At 47.0% G+C, this 15,588-nt stretch overlaps 3 protein-coding genes across 5 annotated transcripts; 1 reads left to right on the forward strand and 2 right to left on the reverse strand.

Annotated features, from left to right (window-relative positions):
* Window positions 1-1,673: 1,673 nt before the first annotated feature.
* On the reverse strand, window positions 1,674-11,945 carry Mipp2 (Multiple inositol polyphosphate phosphatase 2). 2 transcript variants are annotated; one of them, XM_064691222.1, is made up of 5 exons: window positions 11,599-11,906; window positions 11,034-11,464; window positions 3,888-4,249; window positions 3,581-3,769; window positions 1,674-3,510 (listed from the first exon to the last, which is right to left on the reverse strand). In XM_064691222.1, the coding sequence occupies exons 1-5, from the start codon at window positions 11,783-11,785 to the stop codon at window positions 3,342-3,344; spliced, it is 1,338 nt and encodes a 445-aa protein (XP_064547292.1). In that variant the 5' UTR covers window positions 11,786-11,906; the 3' UTR covers window positions 1,674-3,341. The 2 variants fall into 2 exon arrangements, with proteins under 2 accessions (XP_064547292.1, XP_064547293.1); XM_064691223.1 differs by lacking the exons at window positions 1,674-3,510; window positions 3,581-3,769; window positions 3,888-4,249 and adding an exon at window positions 10,305-10,440 and having other exon boundaries at window positions 11,599-11,945.
* Window positions 4,110-10,197, reverse strand: raptor. 2 transcript variants are annotated; one of them, XM_064691218.1, is made up of 3 exons: window positions 10,132-10,197; window positions 5,119-10,075; window positions 4,110-4,249 (listed from the first exon to the last, which is right to left on the reverse strand). In XM_064691218.1, the coding sequence occupies exons 2-3, from the start codon at window positions 10,019-10,021 to the stop codon at window positions 4,242-4,244; spliced, it is 4,911 nt and encodes a 1,636-aa protein (XP_064547288.1). In that variant the 5' UTR covers window positions 10,022-10,075; window positions 10,132-10,197; the 3' UTR covers window positions 4,110-4,241. The 2 variants fall into 2 exon arrangements, with proteins under 2 accessions (XP_064547288.1, XP_064547289.1); XM_064691219.1 differs by having other exon boundaries at window positions 5,119-10,051; window positions 10,132-10,179.
* A 94-nt stretch (window positions 11,946-12,039) lies between the features above and the next one.
* Window positions 12,040-15,534, forward strand: LOC135434604 (uncharacterized). Its single transcript, XM_064691221.1, has 6 exons — window positions 12,040-12,237; window positions 12,304-13,238; window positions 13,294-13,683; window positions 13,749-13,985; window positions 14,651-14,697; window positions 15,438-15,534. Exons 1-6 carry the CDS (start codon window positions 12,234-12,236, stop codon window positions 15,475-15,477), a joined length of 1,653 nt encoding a protein of 550 aa, XP_064547291.1. The 5' UTR covers window positions 12,040-12,233; the 3' UTR covers window positions 15,478-15,534.
* The last annotated feature ends 54 nt before the right edge of the window (window positions 15,535-15,588 follow it).

Below are 15,588 nucleotides of genomic sequence, written 5' to 3' on the forward strand. Positions count from 1 at the left end.
TTCTGCTCTTAGCAGCGAAATGCGCTCTTGAATAACTTCGGTGTTTATAGTCCGATCTTCATGCAATTTTCAGGGCTTCAATATGGCATATAGGAGAGCGTACATCCCAAAGATCCAGGCTCTATTGTTAAATGATGGTTGATTGATATTTAAAATGATATTTTCCTAATCTTGTGGGCGGAACTGGGGGAGGTATCGAAAAAGTGAAATATTCCCAAGCTGTGTATATCATACGGGAACCTACACAGCGAGTTTGGTGTATCTTGCTTTTATAATCCTCGAGTTAGGCAAAAAAATGGATCGATATTTATCGATATTATGAAAATGGCAGGATATACGGGGTATATATGTATCTAATAAACTCGTTCTGCGTAAAGGAAAACATATATTAGAAATCTTAAGAGTCCAGCTTCTGTAGTTTTCGAAACGTACTGACAAACGAACTTGGCGTGACTGACTCAGCTTCGTCGACTGGATCAATAATCTATATGCTTTATGCACAAAAACATGCTACCCTATTTAGAATTGTTCAAAGGTTATAATCGGATTGTTTACGAGCTCGTTTTCGAACAAATTCAAATCCGTATCGAAACCGGATTAATTTAGGCAAAACGTGCCAAGATAATAACAGCCATCAATATCAGCTGATGAACGAATGCGAACTGCTGTATACTCTATCCAAAAAAAAACAAACTGTCACAAGTGTGAGCACAAATCGTAGATACTCGCCACGCCTGTATATGCTGTGTACACACTCAAAGCTGATAGTTCCGAATAAAGAATATTACCAATTAGCAGGTTGCACGTTGTGCATACACGGGAAGTTTGCCAACAAGTCGCGGCAAGGGGCAAAGGGGGCAAAAGGGGCAAAGGGCAAGGGGCAAAGGGGCGAGCGGTTGTGGGGAAACTCATAGTTGTTGCAGTTACATTTTTACTTCTCAATTTATTTGCTTTCGGTTTTTATCAATATTTTCGTTTTTGTTTTATTGAAAGGTTCAGAACTCAAATCCGGTTCGATTGAGTCTATTGTTGCTTCGATAGGGACAAATATAACATTAAAGCGACCAAATATATATATGTATATATATATATATGTATATATATATATATATATAGGTGTTTGTATATAAGTATGTGATTCCATATAGGTATAAACGCATATGCAAGTGCTATGTACAAAACGTGTTATCCGTTCAATTCTGTTTGCTGTCCAAAGGAGGGAGACTCGCAAACTCTTAACATTTTCAACTGATTGACTGAGCATTATTTGTAATTAATGCGTTTTTCCATTGTTTTGTTGTTGTCTTAAATACTCTTGCTGGACAGTTAAGTCTTCGTTTAGTTTCCCTGTTTAGCATTGAGCTTAGAACATTTAGCTGTATCCAAGGATCCTGTATCCAAGCTGTAAGGACAAACAGATCATGAAGCTAACAAAACCATGTCGAGTCAACACTTGATCATGGCATGGATAGGTTTTTTTTTCTTTCATATCCAAACTGAGCAAACTCTTGAATAAGGAAATTTGAAAGCAATTTTAAGACCAAATCGGACGACTACAAAACAATCCGGCAAAAAGTGAATTTTGTTTAACAAATTTAGCTTAGTTTTATGTTGTTATGAGTTTTACTGTTTCGGCTAATTAAGCGGCTTTTTATAGGGAATATATCGAATGATTAAATTTAAACAAAATCGTTTGACTTTAATGTGAATATATGTTCAAGCTTAAGACGAAAACATGGTTCAATTATTTTGTTGCTATTTAAATAAATTGTGTTTAGATCGTACACCAAATTGTTTAAGATTTAACAACTAGTCGTAGCCAGCAAGGGTATTTGCATATTCGGTGTTTTCCGAATTGTCATTCTTTGTCGACATTTGCGTCTTTTCGTCTTTGAATTTCTTACAATTGGTTGCGTGCGTAATAAATAATTTAAGTTTCAACTCATTTAAATTTCGATTTTAACATATTTTGCTTTTTTCGGTAATTTTTTGTTTCTTTTTTTAACAAACATTTTTGAGAGTTTTAGCAAGAAGAAGAGAAAAAAATAGAAACTGAAACAAAAACAATATCACTTACAAATATGGTCTTAAAATCTAAACACAGGCAAACGGAGAACGAATTGAATCAATAAACGATTTCATTTTTGCTTCTTAAACAACTTTTTGGGCGCCACATAAGGGTATAGACGTTGGGGGGCGGGGTGGCCGGGTGCGGTAGCAATGAATACAGGCATATAGTATATATATATACGAGTACATTTAGAGCATAGGTTTCTATAAAGTTACACATAAGTGGGATATTCTTAATAACTATATATATATATATATGTATATATATATAGTGTTATATATATATATATTTATATTATGGGTATGTACAAGGGGGCTATGCAATATTACTATAATTATTATTTTTTGTTTCTTTTTGTTTCAACTAAGCAGTTGGGGTATACATTTATATATGGTTATAGCAAAAATGAACAAAAAAAATATTATCAAAAGAAAAAAAAAACTTATTAAACAGCATGAAATATACAAAAACAAATCAAGAAAAAAATGTATAGAAATGTTGTTAGCAGCTTAGCGGCAATATAGTGTATGCATATTCGGTTAAGTAGTTTATATAAGGTAAATATATATATATATATATAGATATATGCATAATAGACAACTTTCGGTTTGGCGGCATGGCTAGAAACTCCTTCCCTCTCCCTCTAAATCTCTCTCTCTCTCTATCTACTTGCTCACGCGCACACATTTTCTCTCTTTCCTGCTCCCTTGCTCGCTTGTGCTTTCTCACTTTCTCATTTCTACATTCCATTGCGTATACAGTATTTCTTGTTTCTTTTAAATTTGGATTGGATGGTCCACATTGATAATAAGGCATACAAAATACATACATAACGACTTTCCAGTTAAATTTTCTCTTTTTTTTTGCTAATACAAAATTTCTCTCGCTTGCCTTCAACTCTCACTTAACGGCTATTCTCTATCTCTATATTTACATATATATATATATATATATATATATTTAGATATATACATATATATATATGCAGCATCGATATCATCTCATTTTTCAACTCCTTTTAGCACAGCTCTCACTTTGCCTCTCTCTATCTCTCTCTTTCGTTCTCGCGCTCTCTGTTCGGTTTATCCTCGACATCAATTCAAATTTTGTTTACAAATTCCGATGAATCCCTTGTTTCATGTTAAATTTCACATAGTTTTACGGTAGCGGCAGCAGCAGCAGCAGCAACAATTCCAATTCCCATTCCATGCCAACCAGCTTTCTCTGTTCTCTTGTTCTGTCTCTCTCTCGCTCTCGCTCTCTTTCTCTCTCAGTTGGCTGCTTGGCAGAGCGCCTCAAAATCGCAGCGCTCAACGCTGTCCGCGTAGTTGCGTCGCAGCGTTGACAGCGGACAAAGATCGTCATCCTGTGGACAGCCGGGCAGGCGCACCGCACGCTCCTGATGCATCACCAGCACGCGCGGCTCCCTATCAATGCAGCTGCAAAAGTATATACAAATTAATTGAAACACTGTTTTTTTTTTTTTTAACAGGGTATTCAAGCACTCACTCATAGCGCACAAAAGCCAAATTGGTTGCGAACGCATCGATTTCACTTGTGCGCCAGAGACGCCCGCTCTCAAAATCCTTGTGCGTCAGCGGCCGCTCATCCCTTGCCACGCCCAGATGGGCCAGCATCTTGAGGAGCGTGCCCGAATGGGTGAAATAGAAGGTGGCATTGGCACGCGGCCTTGGCGTGCTGCAAGGCAGAAAAGGGACAACATTAAATGAAATTTATATTAAGTTTTTATTCAATATATATATATATATATGTATATATATAGCCTTTAGGTATATACATATATCTAGGTACTTACTCGATGGCCGCAAACAGGTCTGCGATTGCCGGACAGGCAATGCGATGCGTCAGTTCGTAGCCGTAGCCATCGTTCCAATAGTATTCGAGATCCTCGGCAAACTCCAAGGCGCTCAAAGCGGCCACATTGAAGAAGCGACACCAGACGGATGGCGGCCGGCGGCGTTGCCAGGCCGTCTCGAAGGCGCACACGGTGTACATTAGCTGGACATCCTCGATGGTTAAGTCCATTAATTTTGTGTTGGAACGCACATGCGCCACTGCTGACTGCATCGCAGGCTCCGCATAGAAGCTACGTGCATTAAACATTGTTTCAGGATTCTTATCGACGTCCGTTTTCCAGCGGCTGCAGAGTTTATAAAACTGTAGAGAGAAAACATAAAATGCAACAAGTAAGTAAAAATTGTGACGAGAGTGGGAGAGAATAGAACGGCTAATCGTTGCAACTACTCGTTCTGCCTTCTTGTTGTGGCTATGCTTTGTAGCTAGCTATTATACCTACTCGTCATATTTACTCGTTGCAATTCTCTTTACATCTACTCGTTCTGCCTTCTAGGTACGCCAATGTTTTGTGACATAGTTACAGCTACATGTCATATTTACTCGTTGCAACTTTCCCTACATCTACTCGTTATAATTACTAGAAGTGGCTATTAGCTCTTGCTTCTTTTTGTGGCTAGCTGTTACAGCTACTCGCTATATTTACTTGTGACATATACTCCTTACATCTACTCGGTATATACTTGGTGTGACTACTCGTTGTGGCTATGCTTTGTGACTTAGTGTAACAGCACATTTACTTCTTGCACGTACTCGCCATATTTACTCGCTGCAACCAGTCCTTGAATCAACTCGTTGCAGCAACTCGTTATTGTTGCTATAAGCTCTACAGCTACCCGACATATCTACTCGTTGCAGCTACTCGTTATGCTTACTCGCTGCAGCTACTATAGATATAAGCTTGTTGGTCGGCTTGGCTAACTTGCTGTGGTTTCACGTTCTAGTTACCCCTTGTACTGACTAGTTGCAACAATTCGTTATGCCTACTCGTTGTAGCTTCACTTTAAGCCTTCGTTGTGGCTATAAGTTCTTACTACTCGCTGTGGTTACACGATGTTGCTACACTAATTGCTACTCGGTATATCTACACGTTGCATTCACTCGATACATTCACTCGGCTTCTATTTACGCGTTACAACTACTCGTTACTGGTCACTTGTCGCATTATTCACCTGGTGTGGGGCTGTAGACAGCTACTGTGTTGTCCACAAAGCCCACCGCCAGTTGCACCTTGTACGGATGAAATGACAGGCATGTGGGATGTCCAATTTTGGAGCCCATGAAGCCCTCGTTGCTGCGCAGAACGCTCTGTGTGCGTCCATTGAGCGAATAGATGCAGATCTTTGATGAATTGCCGCAGGCAACAGCATCCGCCACCTGATGACTGGCCATGGCTGTGATATCGACGCCCGCCTCCCACTGATGCAGCACGCCGGTGGCACCGCCCGCCCGGCAAGCGCGCAAATCCAGAACGGACAGCTTGCCCGCCGTACAGCCGGTGACCAGGGACGTCTCATTGGCGCGCAGGCAGGCATGAAGTATGGGCGCCATGTGCTCCCGATAGACACGTATCCGGGCATCCTGCGGTGCACAGCGCTTGTCAAAGAGCCGCACGCTGCCATCCGCACAGCCGGCGACGATCAGATCACAGCGCTTGTTGGCCACAAACGGTGAGAGGACGCGTACGCTCGTTTCGCGGCGTCCCAGCTGCAGATCGCTGAGACGCAGCTCCCGCTCTACATCCCAGATGCGCAGATAGCGATAATAGTCACAGCCCACGACCAGATGCTGGCTATATTGTTGCCAGGCTGTCACAATGTCCGTGCTCGCCCGATAGTGGATGCCGCTGCCGCTGCCCAGGCTATTGGAGCCGGCGTTAACTCCGCTCCCGCCGCCGGTTAGGGCAGCGGCAGCGAAACGTTCAGCTGCAGCGGTAGCGGCAGCCGCAGCAGCTGCGGCGACTGTGGAGCCGCTGTTAACGGCGCTGCCGCCGGAGGTGTTGAGCAGCAGCGGATCCGATTTGAGCAGACGCTGCAGATAGGAACTGTTGCTAGTGATGCAGCCGGCGCTGCTGCTGCTGCTGCTACTGCCGCCGCCGGCGCTGCCGGCTCCGGTGCTGTAGTAGGCGGCGCGAGGCAGTGCATCCCAGGCGCTGATCAGGCGAGTTGTGATCGCTTGCGGTTCGCCGCCGCTGCTGCTGCTGCCGGTCGCATCCTGCGGACCGCCGGACGACTGCCAGACGCGTATGACGCCATCGTCGTGTGCGACCAGCATTAGACCCACATCCTGGGCATTCAACAGCTCAAAGCTGCAGACGCGCGCAAATCTGGAGGCGGGCAAGCGGCTGGCATTGAGCCGCCGGCTGGCGCTGTTGTTTCCGCTGCTGCCGCTGCCGCCGCCGCCGCTGCCAGCGCTGTTGCCGAGGGACTGGCCGCTGGCTGTGTCCGGCAGGGCCTCGGTCACGTAGCTGTGCACAGAATTGCGCACAAAATCGTAGATGAGCACCTTCTCCTTGTAGGCGACCGCGATCTGTTGCTCGTAGGGCAACAGCTTGACCAGGGACGGCGTGAATTGGGTTTTGCGAACAAAGCTGAATGCGTCCAGGCGCTGGACTCGATTCTCCTGCTGTTCGCGGCGTGCCTGGCGACGGATGAGCTCGTTCCGCTGATAGCGATACTCGCGTGTGCGCAGCTCCGCCGAGTTGCGATCGATGGGCCAGCGCTGTTGGCCCTGCTCCTCGTCGGTGCTGCCCTCGGCGCTGCTGTAGCGCTGCTTGCCGGGACGCGTAAAGTAGGAGATGGCCCACGGGATAAACTGCGTCTGCACGATGGGCTGCAGCAGCATCTGCGCCTTGGCATTGCTCGCGTCCGTATAATGATTCGTTTCGCTGCCGCTGCTCCTGGCCGAATTGTTGCCATCGGCTGGACCGGCGCCGGCGGCGGCGCCGGCCATCAGACCCAGCACATTGGCACTTGTGCCTGTTACCGTCTTGGATGCAGTTGCTCCGCCGGCACCGCCATCGGTTTCGTCGTTCATCGAGCTGGTGCGCAGCTTGCGCTGTTGTGCCTCGCCGCTGCTCGATAGACGCAGCTTCTGTGCCCAGTGACTGGCGCCGTTGCCACCTGCACCCGCACCCGCACCAGCGCCCGCAGCAGGTGCCGCTCCAGCTGCACTAACTGGCGGCGATTCGCCGCTGGCGCCAAGATAATTGCAGCGAGTATTCGGACTGGGCGGCAGACTGACGCTCAAGATGCTGCTGTTCAGCTTCTCCTGATCCCGGCCAGCTGTGGTCGCCGCTGCTGTGGCATTTGTCGCCTCCTTGGCGGTTATCATGCAGAGCGCCGCGTCCCGTACATGCGCGATAATCTTCTGCGCGGTTAGGGCCACCAGCGGAAACGGATCCTGGCCCAGATTGTAGATGCCCTGCCACAGCTTGGTGAAGATGTACTGAAATGGTATGGCATTGGTCGCGCTGCTCGTGTTGCTGCTGCCGCTGCTGCCTCCGCCGGCGCCAGCACTGCCGGCGCCCCCGCTGCCCGCCAGGCTGGTGCTGCTCATGTTCGATATGGAGCTGGAGCTGACGCCGCGTCGTATGCTGGCATGTCCGTGCCGCTCTAGACTGTGCGTGGACAGCACATAGCTGGGCAGGGCGTGCGTGATGCTCGCGCTGCGCTCCCCGCCGCACGAGACCAGCGCCGAGCTGTGGCTGTTCATGTGCTCGGCCATGTAGACGGTGACGAACTGCGACTCGAAGAGCAGCACCATCCATTGGAGCGCGGCGGCTAGCTCGAGGCGCACCAGCGGCGACATATCCTCGCCAACCGTCTCCAGCAGCGTGATGGCTATAATGCGATCGATGTTGTTGGCCTGCTCCTCGCTGCGATCCGTCACAGAGCTGATGAAGGTGCCCAGCGCAAAGACGGCAGCGGCACGGACCTCCGGTATGGGATCGCGCAACAGGACGTAGAGCTTCTCGTGCGCCAGATCGCGGGCACCCGACCAACGGGCCTTCTCAAAGTTCTGCCAGAGCATGCCCAGGCAGATGGCCAGCCACTGGCGGAGCAGCCAGCTGCTGTCGTTCAGCTGCTCCAGGCATATGGAGAGTAGCGGTCCCTGCAGGGCGCTCGTCTGGCCCAGCAGAAAGTTGTGGACAATGGAAGCGAGAACAAAGGCGGACAAAGTGCGATGCTGTTTGCTGACAATGTTGTCCTGCAGCACGGTCAGAAAATACTTGTACTCCTTGACCAGATCCACCTGGCAGCTGGGATCGACGGCCAGGATCTTGGCCCAGATGAACACCAACACGGGACGCAGCTCGCGCGTCGAGCTCTGCAGCAATTTGAGGACATACGGAAAGATGCCCACGCCCAGCGCCAGATTGACAGCCCAGGGACCCAAATCCAGGAACCTGGCGAGCAACTCCAGAGCACGCAATCGATGCACCTGGGACAACAGCACCTGCAGCACAATGGGCAGCTGCTCGGGCGGGGTGCGCGACTCCGATTCACTGTCCAGCCACACCTGGAACGCGGTCAGCTGATGCTCGAAGAAGGGCAGCTGACGATATGACGCCTGCTGCTCCAATATGTCCGGCAGCTGTTGCAGCGCCAGATCCACAACCAAATCCCAGGCCTTCCACATCGCGTGCCGATGACACGGCGGCAGAGCCGGCAACGAGACGGGCGTACAATCGTGACTGCGCAAGATGCGCTCGGCCAGCAGGAAATTGCGAAACAAACTGGCCACCAACAGATCCTGCCTGAACAGACGCTGGAAGAGCTCACGCGGCAGCGTGTTCCACGCAATCGTATCGGTAATTGCCGTAAATATCCAGTTCAGTTCGCCCATCATTGTCCTCCGATCGTTCACTTTGCCGGGTATCTTGTCAATTAGCTCGCTGTGGATGCGCGGCACCATGCCCAGCTTCTCCTGCATCGCATACCACTTGAGGGCAATATTAATGGGCGTAGTCAGGCAGCTGGTAAACAAATCAGCCGGCAGCTGTGCATTCATGGGCAAGATCTCATTGGCCGCACACGCCGCCAGATGTATACAGTTCTTGTAGCTGACCAGCTGTGCCGGCGGCTGGGCACCCGCCGCCTGTGCCGCGAGCGCCTTCTCGAGCTCTTGCTCGTGCTGCTCGGCAAAGGGCTGGAACGAGTTGATGATGATGCCCGCATTGGAGCAGTCGTAGACATAGATTGAGGGCGCCGCCATCCAGTTGATCAGCTCAAAGATGCTGAGCGGTATGTACTGCGTGAAGGTCTTGTTGAACACCCAAATTTCGCCGTTGGCCGTCGGCTTGGGCACGCCATGGCCATTATAGTGGAACAGGATGCGTTCGCCTTTCGCATTGCGACGCAGCGAGGTGCACAGCTTCTTTACGTCCTCCACGGTGGGATCGTGGCACTTCTTGTAGCGTGCGCGCGGCTGCCAGCGTTCGTATTGCATTTGCAAATTGCTGCCGATCAGCTCCATGGCCTTTGGTGCGGACACCGAACTGGGATCTATCCAGCACTCGAGCCGCGAACAGGGCTGAATCTTGACCACATCCGGCGGATCGACACCTATGTTGAGGCACAGGACGAGCGCCACGCTGGCCGTTTTCATGCGCTCCCGTATGCGCCAGGCGTGACGATCATATAGCCATTGCTCGATGGGCTCCTGGTGCCGCATGGCCGTAAAGCTCAGCGGACATTGTTCGTCGTGCACAAAATCAAGGTCAAATAGATGCGAGGCGTTCGCCAAGCGTGTCTGTTGTTGTTGTTGCTTTTGGTGGTGCTGTTGTTGCTGCTGCTGTTGTTGTTGGTGTTGTTGTTGGTGTTGTTGTTGGTGTTGTTGTTGCTGCTGCTTTGGCTGCTCCGTGGCTGGCGTCACACGTTCGCGCTCCTTGAGATTACGCTGATTGCCTGTGCTGGGCTTGCGAGTGGCAGCGTTGCCACAGTACGCTGGTGCGCTGCTCATCAGGTTGACGGCGCTGCCAGTTGTTCTGCTGATTGTTGTTGTTGTTGTTGTTGCGCTGCCGCTGTTGCTGCGTTCTCTGGCAACGGCCGACATGGGCAGCTGCAGCGCCATCTTTGTGGCGTTCCTCTTCTCTTTTTTCCGCTACGAAAAAGCTTCACTTTAGACCTATAACAATATATGCATATACATATACAAATTGATATATATATATATATAATTACAATTTGTTGCTGCGCTTGTTGCACCTGCCAATTGCTGTTGCTGCTGTTGTTGTTGTTGTTGTTGTTTTTATTATTATTTTTGCTGTTGTTGTTATTGTTGTTGTTGGTGCAGCACTTAGCTAGACTACTTCAACAGCACATGCCCAACGACAACGACGACGACGACGTTGGCTGCTGCACATAACCAAACAATTTTGCAGTCGCACTTCCCACGAACGACAACGTCGCTTGTCAGTTTTAACGTTTCATATATATGTACATATGTACGCCTGGTTGCGCTTGTCTCTCGTGGGCTCGAGCGTCTTTGCCCTTTTTCACAAATTACCAAACACACAACCGAAAACAAAAATGTAAACAAATGCTTTAAATCTTTAACCACAAAAAATTTGTTACAAAAAAAAAAATGCACGCGCTGAACAGCCAAGTACGAAATACGCATACGGTTTTTCACTCTCTCTGTGTGTGTGCGAGCGTGTTTGTCTGTATGTGTGCGCGTGCCTGTGTGTTTATTCGTTTCTGCACGCACCACAGTGATGCCACACCGCGCATACAAACGCGCTTCATTTAAATTGCACAAATTCGATTACATATTTGCATCTAATGCGCCGAAAGATGTCCGTTTACTTTACCTTACGTCTTCTTTCATGAATAATTATATTTCACATGTATAGCTACTTGCCGAAGATCGTGTTTTCTTTTCTCAATAAAACCTAAGCACTAATAATATTAGCTGCTGCTTGGCAGAAATCAGATAATTTTCTAAGGTTTCAGTCATCAAAATCTTATTCTCGTTATCTTAAAATCTTATCTCTTAGGAAAGATGCAAACATCTTTGGGCCTTGCCCAAAATATAATTAACATTAATAATAATAATTATTGTTATTACATATTCATAGTCTTACCCGTAGCACTGGATCGCGATGCAATGGCTGTGGATAGGTGATGGCATGTATGCGATGACGTCCAAATAAGCCGGTTGCAAAGCTCTGCGCACTTTTCAGAGTACGCTGTGTAGCCGTGTACTTCATGTAGAACCATTCCGGATTGTATAGATCGGGTAACAGGCTGGGAAAGCGCAACTGCATGCGTTCGGCCAGCTCAATCAGTTCATCTTCGCCCTCGGCGACCAGCAGTTTCTCATCGTCGGCATCGATGTGCTCCCAGCTCCAGCGACGCAGCTGTTTCAATTCGTCGGCACAGAGATTGGGCTCCGACTGGGCCAAGAGACGCGCCTGTATTTCGACCAGGCGCTCTTTGGCATGCAAAATAACCGCTTTGCTGGGATTGCGAGTGCCATGGCGTATAATGGCCCAAATTCGCGTCGGGTGGCAACCTTAACAAAAATAAAACGAAAACAAACAAAACGAATAAGCATGTGCAGGGGAAAAAACCAAAACAGCTGTGCATATGGTTGTCTTTTATCCCGGCACAACGAATACCCATATTGAACAATAACAAGCAGCATACCATCGTACAACGGCGCCGAATCATTATAATTGGCGATGGCGCGATATGGTGTCTTGGTGGACAGGCGGCGTTCGATTTCATAGCGCTCCAGATTGCTGCAGGCAACTGCATCAGCTGTTGCCAGTTGCGATTGTTTTGGTGTTAAAATTAATAAAAGCGGTATGAACAAAATGTATTTACTAAGCATTTTTCCGTTTGGGGGAAAAACTTGTCGGGTATTAAGAGTTCAAATGAAATAACTAGTTAACAAACGTAAAACATTGAAGGAAATAACTACACACACGCACACGCTGAATGTGTATGAAGAATAGCGCGAATATGCCGAGCAGGAAAAAATACAAATAAAGATGTTAAAAGGGAAGCTGCAATTACATATGACATGCTGATACACCGAAAAAATATATATATATGTTTATATGTGTGACACACGCACACACACGCATACAAAGTCAAGTGAGCGCTGCCAGTCGGTTCAGTGCATGCGTTTCAAATGGCAGCAGTCTGGTAACACTGCGCTTATATTCGATTATTCGATGCCAGACGATCATATGCATCGCCGCTTAAAATCAATTGCGCTGTAAGAATTTAAGTTGCATTTGCGAACTTCCAAAGGATTTGATCAACAGTTTTACACAATGGGTAAGCGAAAGCATTACATTTTATGATTATAATCTGGAGTAGCCTAATAATTCAACGATTGCTCAGCGCCAATTGCTCAAAAGCAAATAGTTCCCGCCAAAACGCGCGCTCAGACCCGCAATGCAACAACAACAAAGTCCACATCCAAGCAAAAGGATGCGGAGGAGGAGGCAACCAATTTGCCAACAAAGCGCAGGATGCGTCGCGCAAAGAACTCCAGCGAAAACTGCGAGGATCAACTGCCAAGTCCAGTTAAAACAACTTCAAAGAGAATACAAGCCCGGGTGAGCGCGTCCAGCGTGGGCAGCGACTCTCCCAAGCGCAAAAAGGCGACAATTGCAACTACTTCGCAGAGGTCACTGAGACGACCGAACGTGTCCAACGTGGGCGGCGATTCACCCAAGCCCAAGGGGAACAACAAAAAGGAGATCAAAACGACTGCTTCGGAGACGATAGTTACCCGACTGAGCGTGTCCAATATGGGCAGCGATTCACCCAAGTCTAAGAAGAACAAAAAGGAGGCAACAGTAACTACTTCGCAGAGGAGACAAGCACGTCTAAACGTGTCGAGCGCGGACAACGATTCACCCAAGCCCAAGAAGCACCACATAAAAGAGACAATTACAACTGCTTCGGAGAGGATACCTATCCGACTGAGCGTGTCCAATGTGGGCAGTAATCCAGCCAAGTCCAAGAAGAAGAACAAGGAGAATATAAATGCCATGGCCGTCCAATCAAAACAGTGCTCATCCGAAAGAGTCTCCCATAACAACAACAACTACATAGGCATAGAGCCGGAGCTGGATTCCCAGCAAGATTTGGCGCGCAGATGCGAACTGCTGAAGGCGCTGTGCGTCACACTGGATAAGCATGCGGAGCAGCCGCAGCAGCCGTCGGCGACGGGCTACACGCACGCTGATTTAGAGCAGTTCCTCACGAGCTCCACACTCAAGGAAACATTCCCATTTGCCTATCACAACAAGAAGAAGGACACTGCGCAGGTGCAACTTGTGCTTGAGTTAGTTCTGAATTCAGCTAATATGGTTTCATTTGCAGCTCATTCAGCAACTGAATAGCGCCATAAACAAACTGACCGACGTGCAGCCGGATCAGCTGCTCGATCTGTACCATTTGGCCATCCTGATGCAGAGCTATCAACCGCTGGACACGCATTGCCAGGGCCAACGCTGCGAACTGTTGCAGACGGTCGGCCAACTGTCGGTGGAGCTGCCAGCGGTATATGTTGAATACTTTGGCATCAGCCTGTGCGATAGATTCGTATTTGGCACTGGCAGGGAGCGCATGCAAAGGGTCATCGATATGCACCGAGCTCTGGTGCTGCTCATCAATGATCGCGATGTCAATCGTGGCATTGCGATGACCATCCTGCTGGCCACGTTCGCCAAGATCTCGGGCATGGACATGCCCAAACCCCAGACTGATATTGTGCGTGCCTAAAGCAAACAATTTCTTGCCCAAGCTAATCCCATTCTCAATCCCTGTCATTGTAGATTAGCCAAGCATTCGATATGGTGAAGCACGTGGACTGGATGCAACTGATCGTTGCTCGCCGCGAAGCGGATATGTTTGTGCTGGTGCGCTGTTTCGCATTGATCATAAACACGCACCACAATCGCTTGGCGCACGCCAACTGGAACAAGGGCCTGGGCAGCGAGATACACAAATATTTCATGCAGGTCTTGCGCACAGTGCGCTTCTCCAGCAACTATAATGCCTTTGCCATGATGGTGAGTCCCAGTCTGACCGGCACTTCGCAGGGATTCTTACAGCTGAATGATAGATAGATGGGGGCAGGCATAGATATAATATTCTTGGTCTGTGTAAGCTTTGCGAGAACCAACTTTTGTGGGGAAATGGTTACTAAAGCAAAGATAAAACTTTTTCTGCATGAGAATCCACATTCCAAATGGGATGGCTATGGCTCTTATTATCTCCAGGAAACGCTTATAAAAGTCGCGAAAAATTATGGCATGATCAATTTAGATATTGGGAAAGTGGTTATCGCAAGAGAAATAGGCTTATTCTATCTTATATTTCATATCAGTAGTCGCTCGGCTAAAAACGCGGCTGAGTATCGATATTTATCGATATTATTATATCCTTGAGCCTACATTCCAATATAGAAGTCTAGGTTTTATAATTCTGGATAAATGTATAAAAATCGCTGCTGAAAATCGATAATTTATTGCTTTTAAAGACCCGGGGCTATCGCGGAAAAAAGCCTGTTCTTCCTACATTGGAACATAACTAGATAGACTCAGCTCGTCCTGATCAAGGATAAAGTACTTTGTGTTCGGAGATGATCAATAAATAATTATCATAGATCCGACATTTCTGCTTACATAAATATTTTAATTTATTATGATTTTAATTATTTTTTATTTGCTCGCAGGTGGAACGTTTTATTGCTTTTTGTGTTGTACGCGGCGCTGCGGCGAGGTAAGTTCCCCAAACTGAGAAACATTTCAAATTTTGAACTGCTTAAAAACAAACGAATGAAATCCCTCGCCCAAATATTTAAATTAGAAATGAAGGTTTCTCGTATATGAAAAGCAGCTTTTTTTGAATTTATTCGTTTATATTACTCGATGCTCGCCAATTATGTTAATTTGATCATTTTTGTTTGATATATTATTATATATTATTGGGGAGTTTTTTGTAGTCATTTCTGTACATTACGTAGCCAATTTACATCACTCGCTACTCGTTAGTTGTTTAGTTGTCGCTTTCACTTAATCCACCGAGCTCTTCGTTTTTAATAGGCTGCAGTAAATGAAGGAGAACTTTCGAAATCATTTCTTTACTTCACTTAGCCAATTTCCTGCACTCGTTACTCTTCGCTCTCATTTATTCCAGCGAGTTGTTCGTTTTTAACCACAAAAATAAAAATGGGCTGCAGTAAATGTTGAAGAGTTTCTCGTATTAATTGCTTTACTGTACCTAGCCAAATTTCTGCACTCGTTACTCGCTACTCGCCGCGTTCGATAACGAGTAAAGGGATGCAGTTAAGGGTGTTGGGGAGTTTTTCATATTCATTCGTGTACTGTACATAGTCAACTTCTTGCACTCGTTACTCGCTACTCGTCGGTTTTAATTATTCCAGCGAATTGTTCGTTTTTTATCATTAAAAATTTGTTTCATGAGCTCTGCTAATAATTTGTTTGTTTTGTCTCTTGCAGCTTTTCTGGAACAGATGTGTTTGACACCGGATCTCTATAATTTCTGAGCTGCTGAAAACTGAAAATCCCTCCAAATATTATTTATTTTTTAACATTATTTTATTTTATTATTATTTTTTTTTTTTCCTGTTGTCGTTGTGTTGTGTGCAAG

This window comes from Drosophila montana, unplaced genomic scaffold (assembly GCF_035044405.1).
Source record: "Drosophila montana isolate Dmon_TW-CO22-7 unplaced genomic scaffold, ASM3504440v1 contig_3416_1, whole genome shotgun sequence".
NCBI classification, from domain to species: domain Eukaryota; kingdom Metazoa; phylum Arthropoda; class Insecta; order Diptera; family Drosophilidae; genus Drosophila; species Drosophila montana.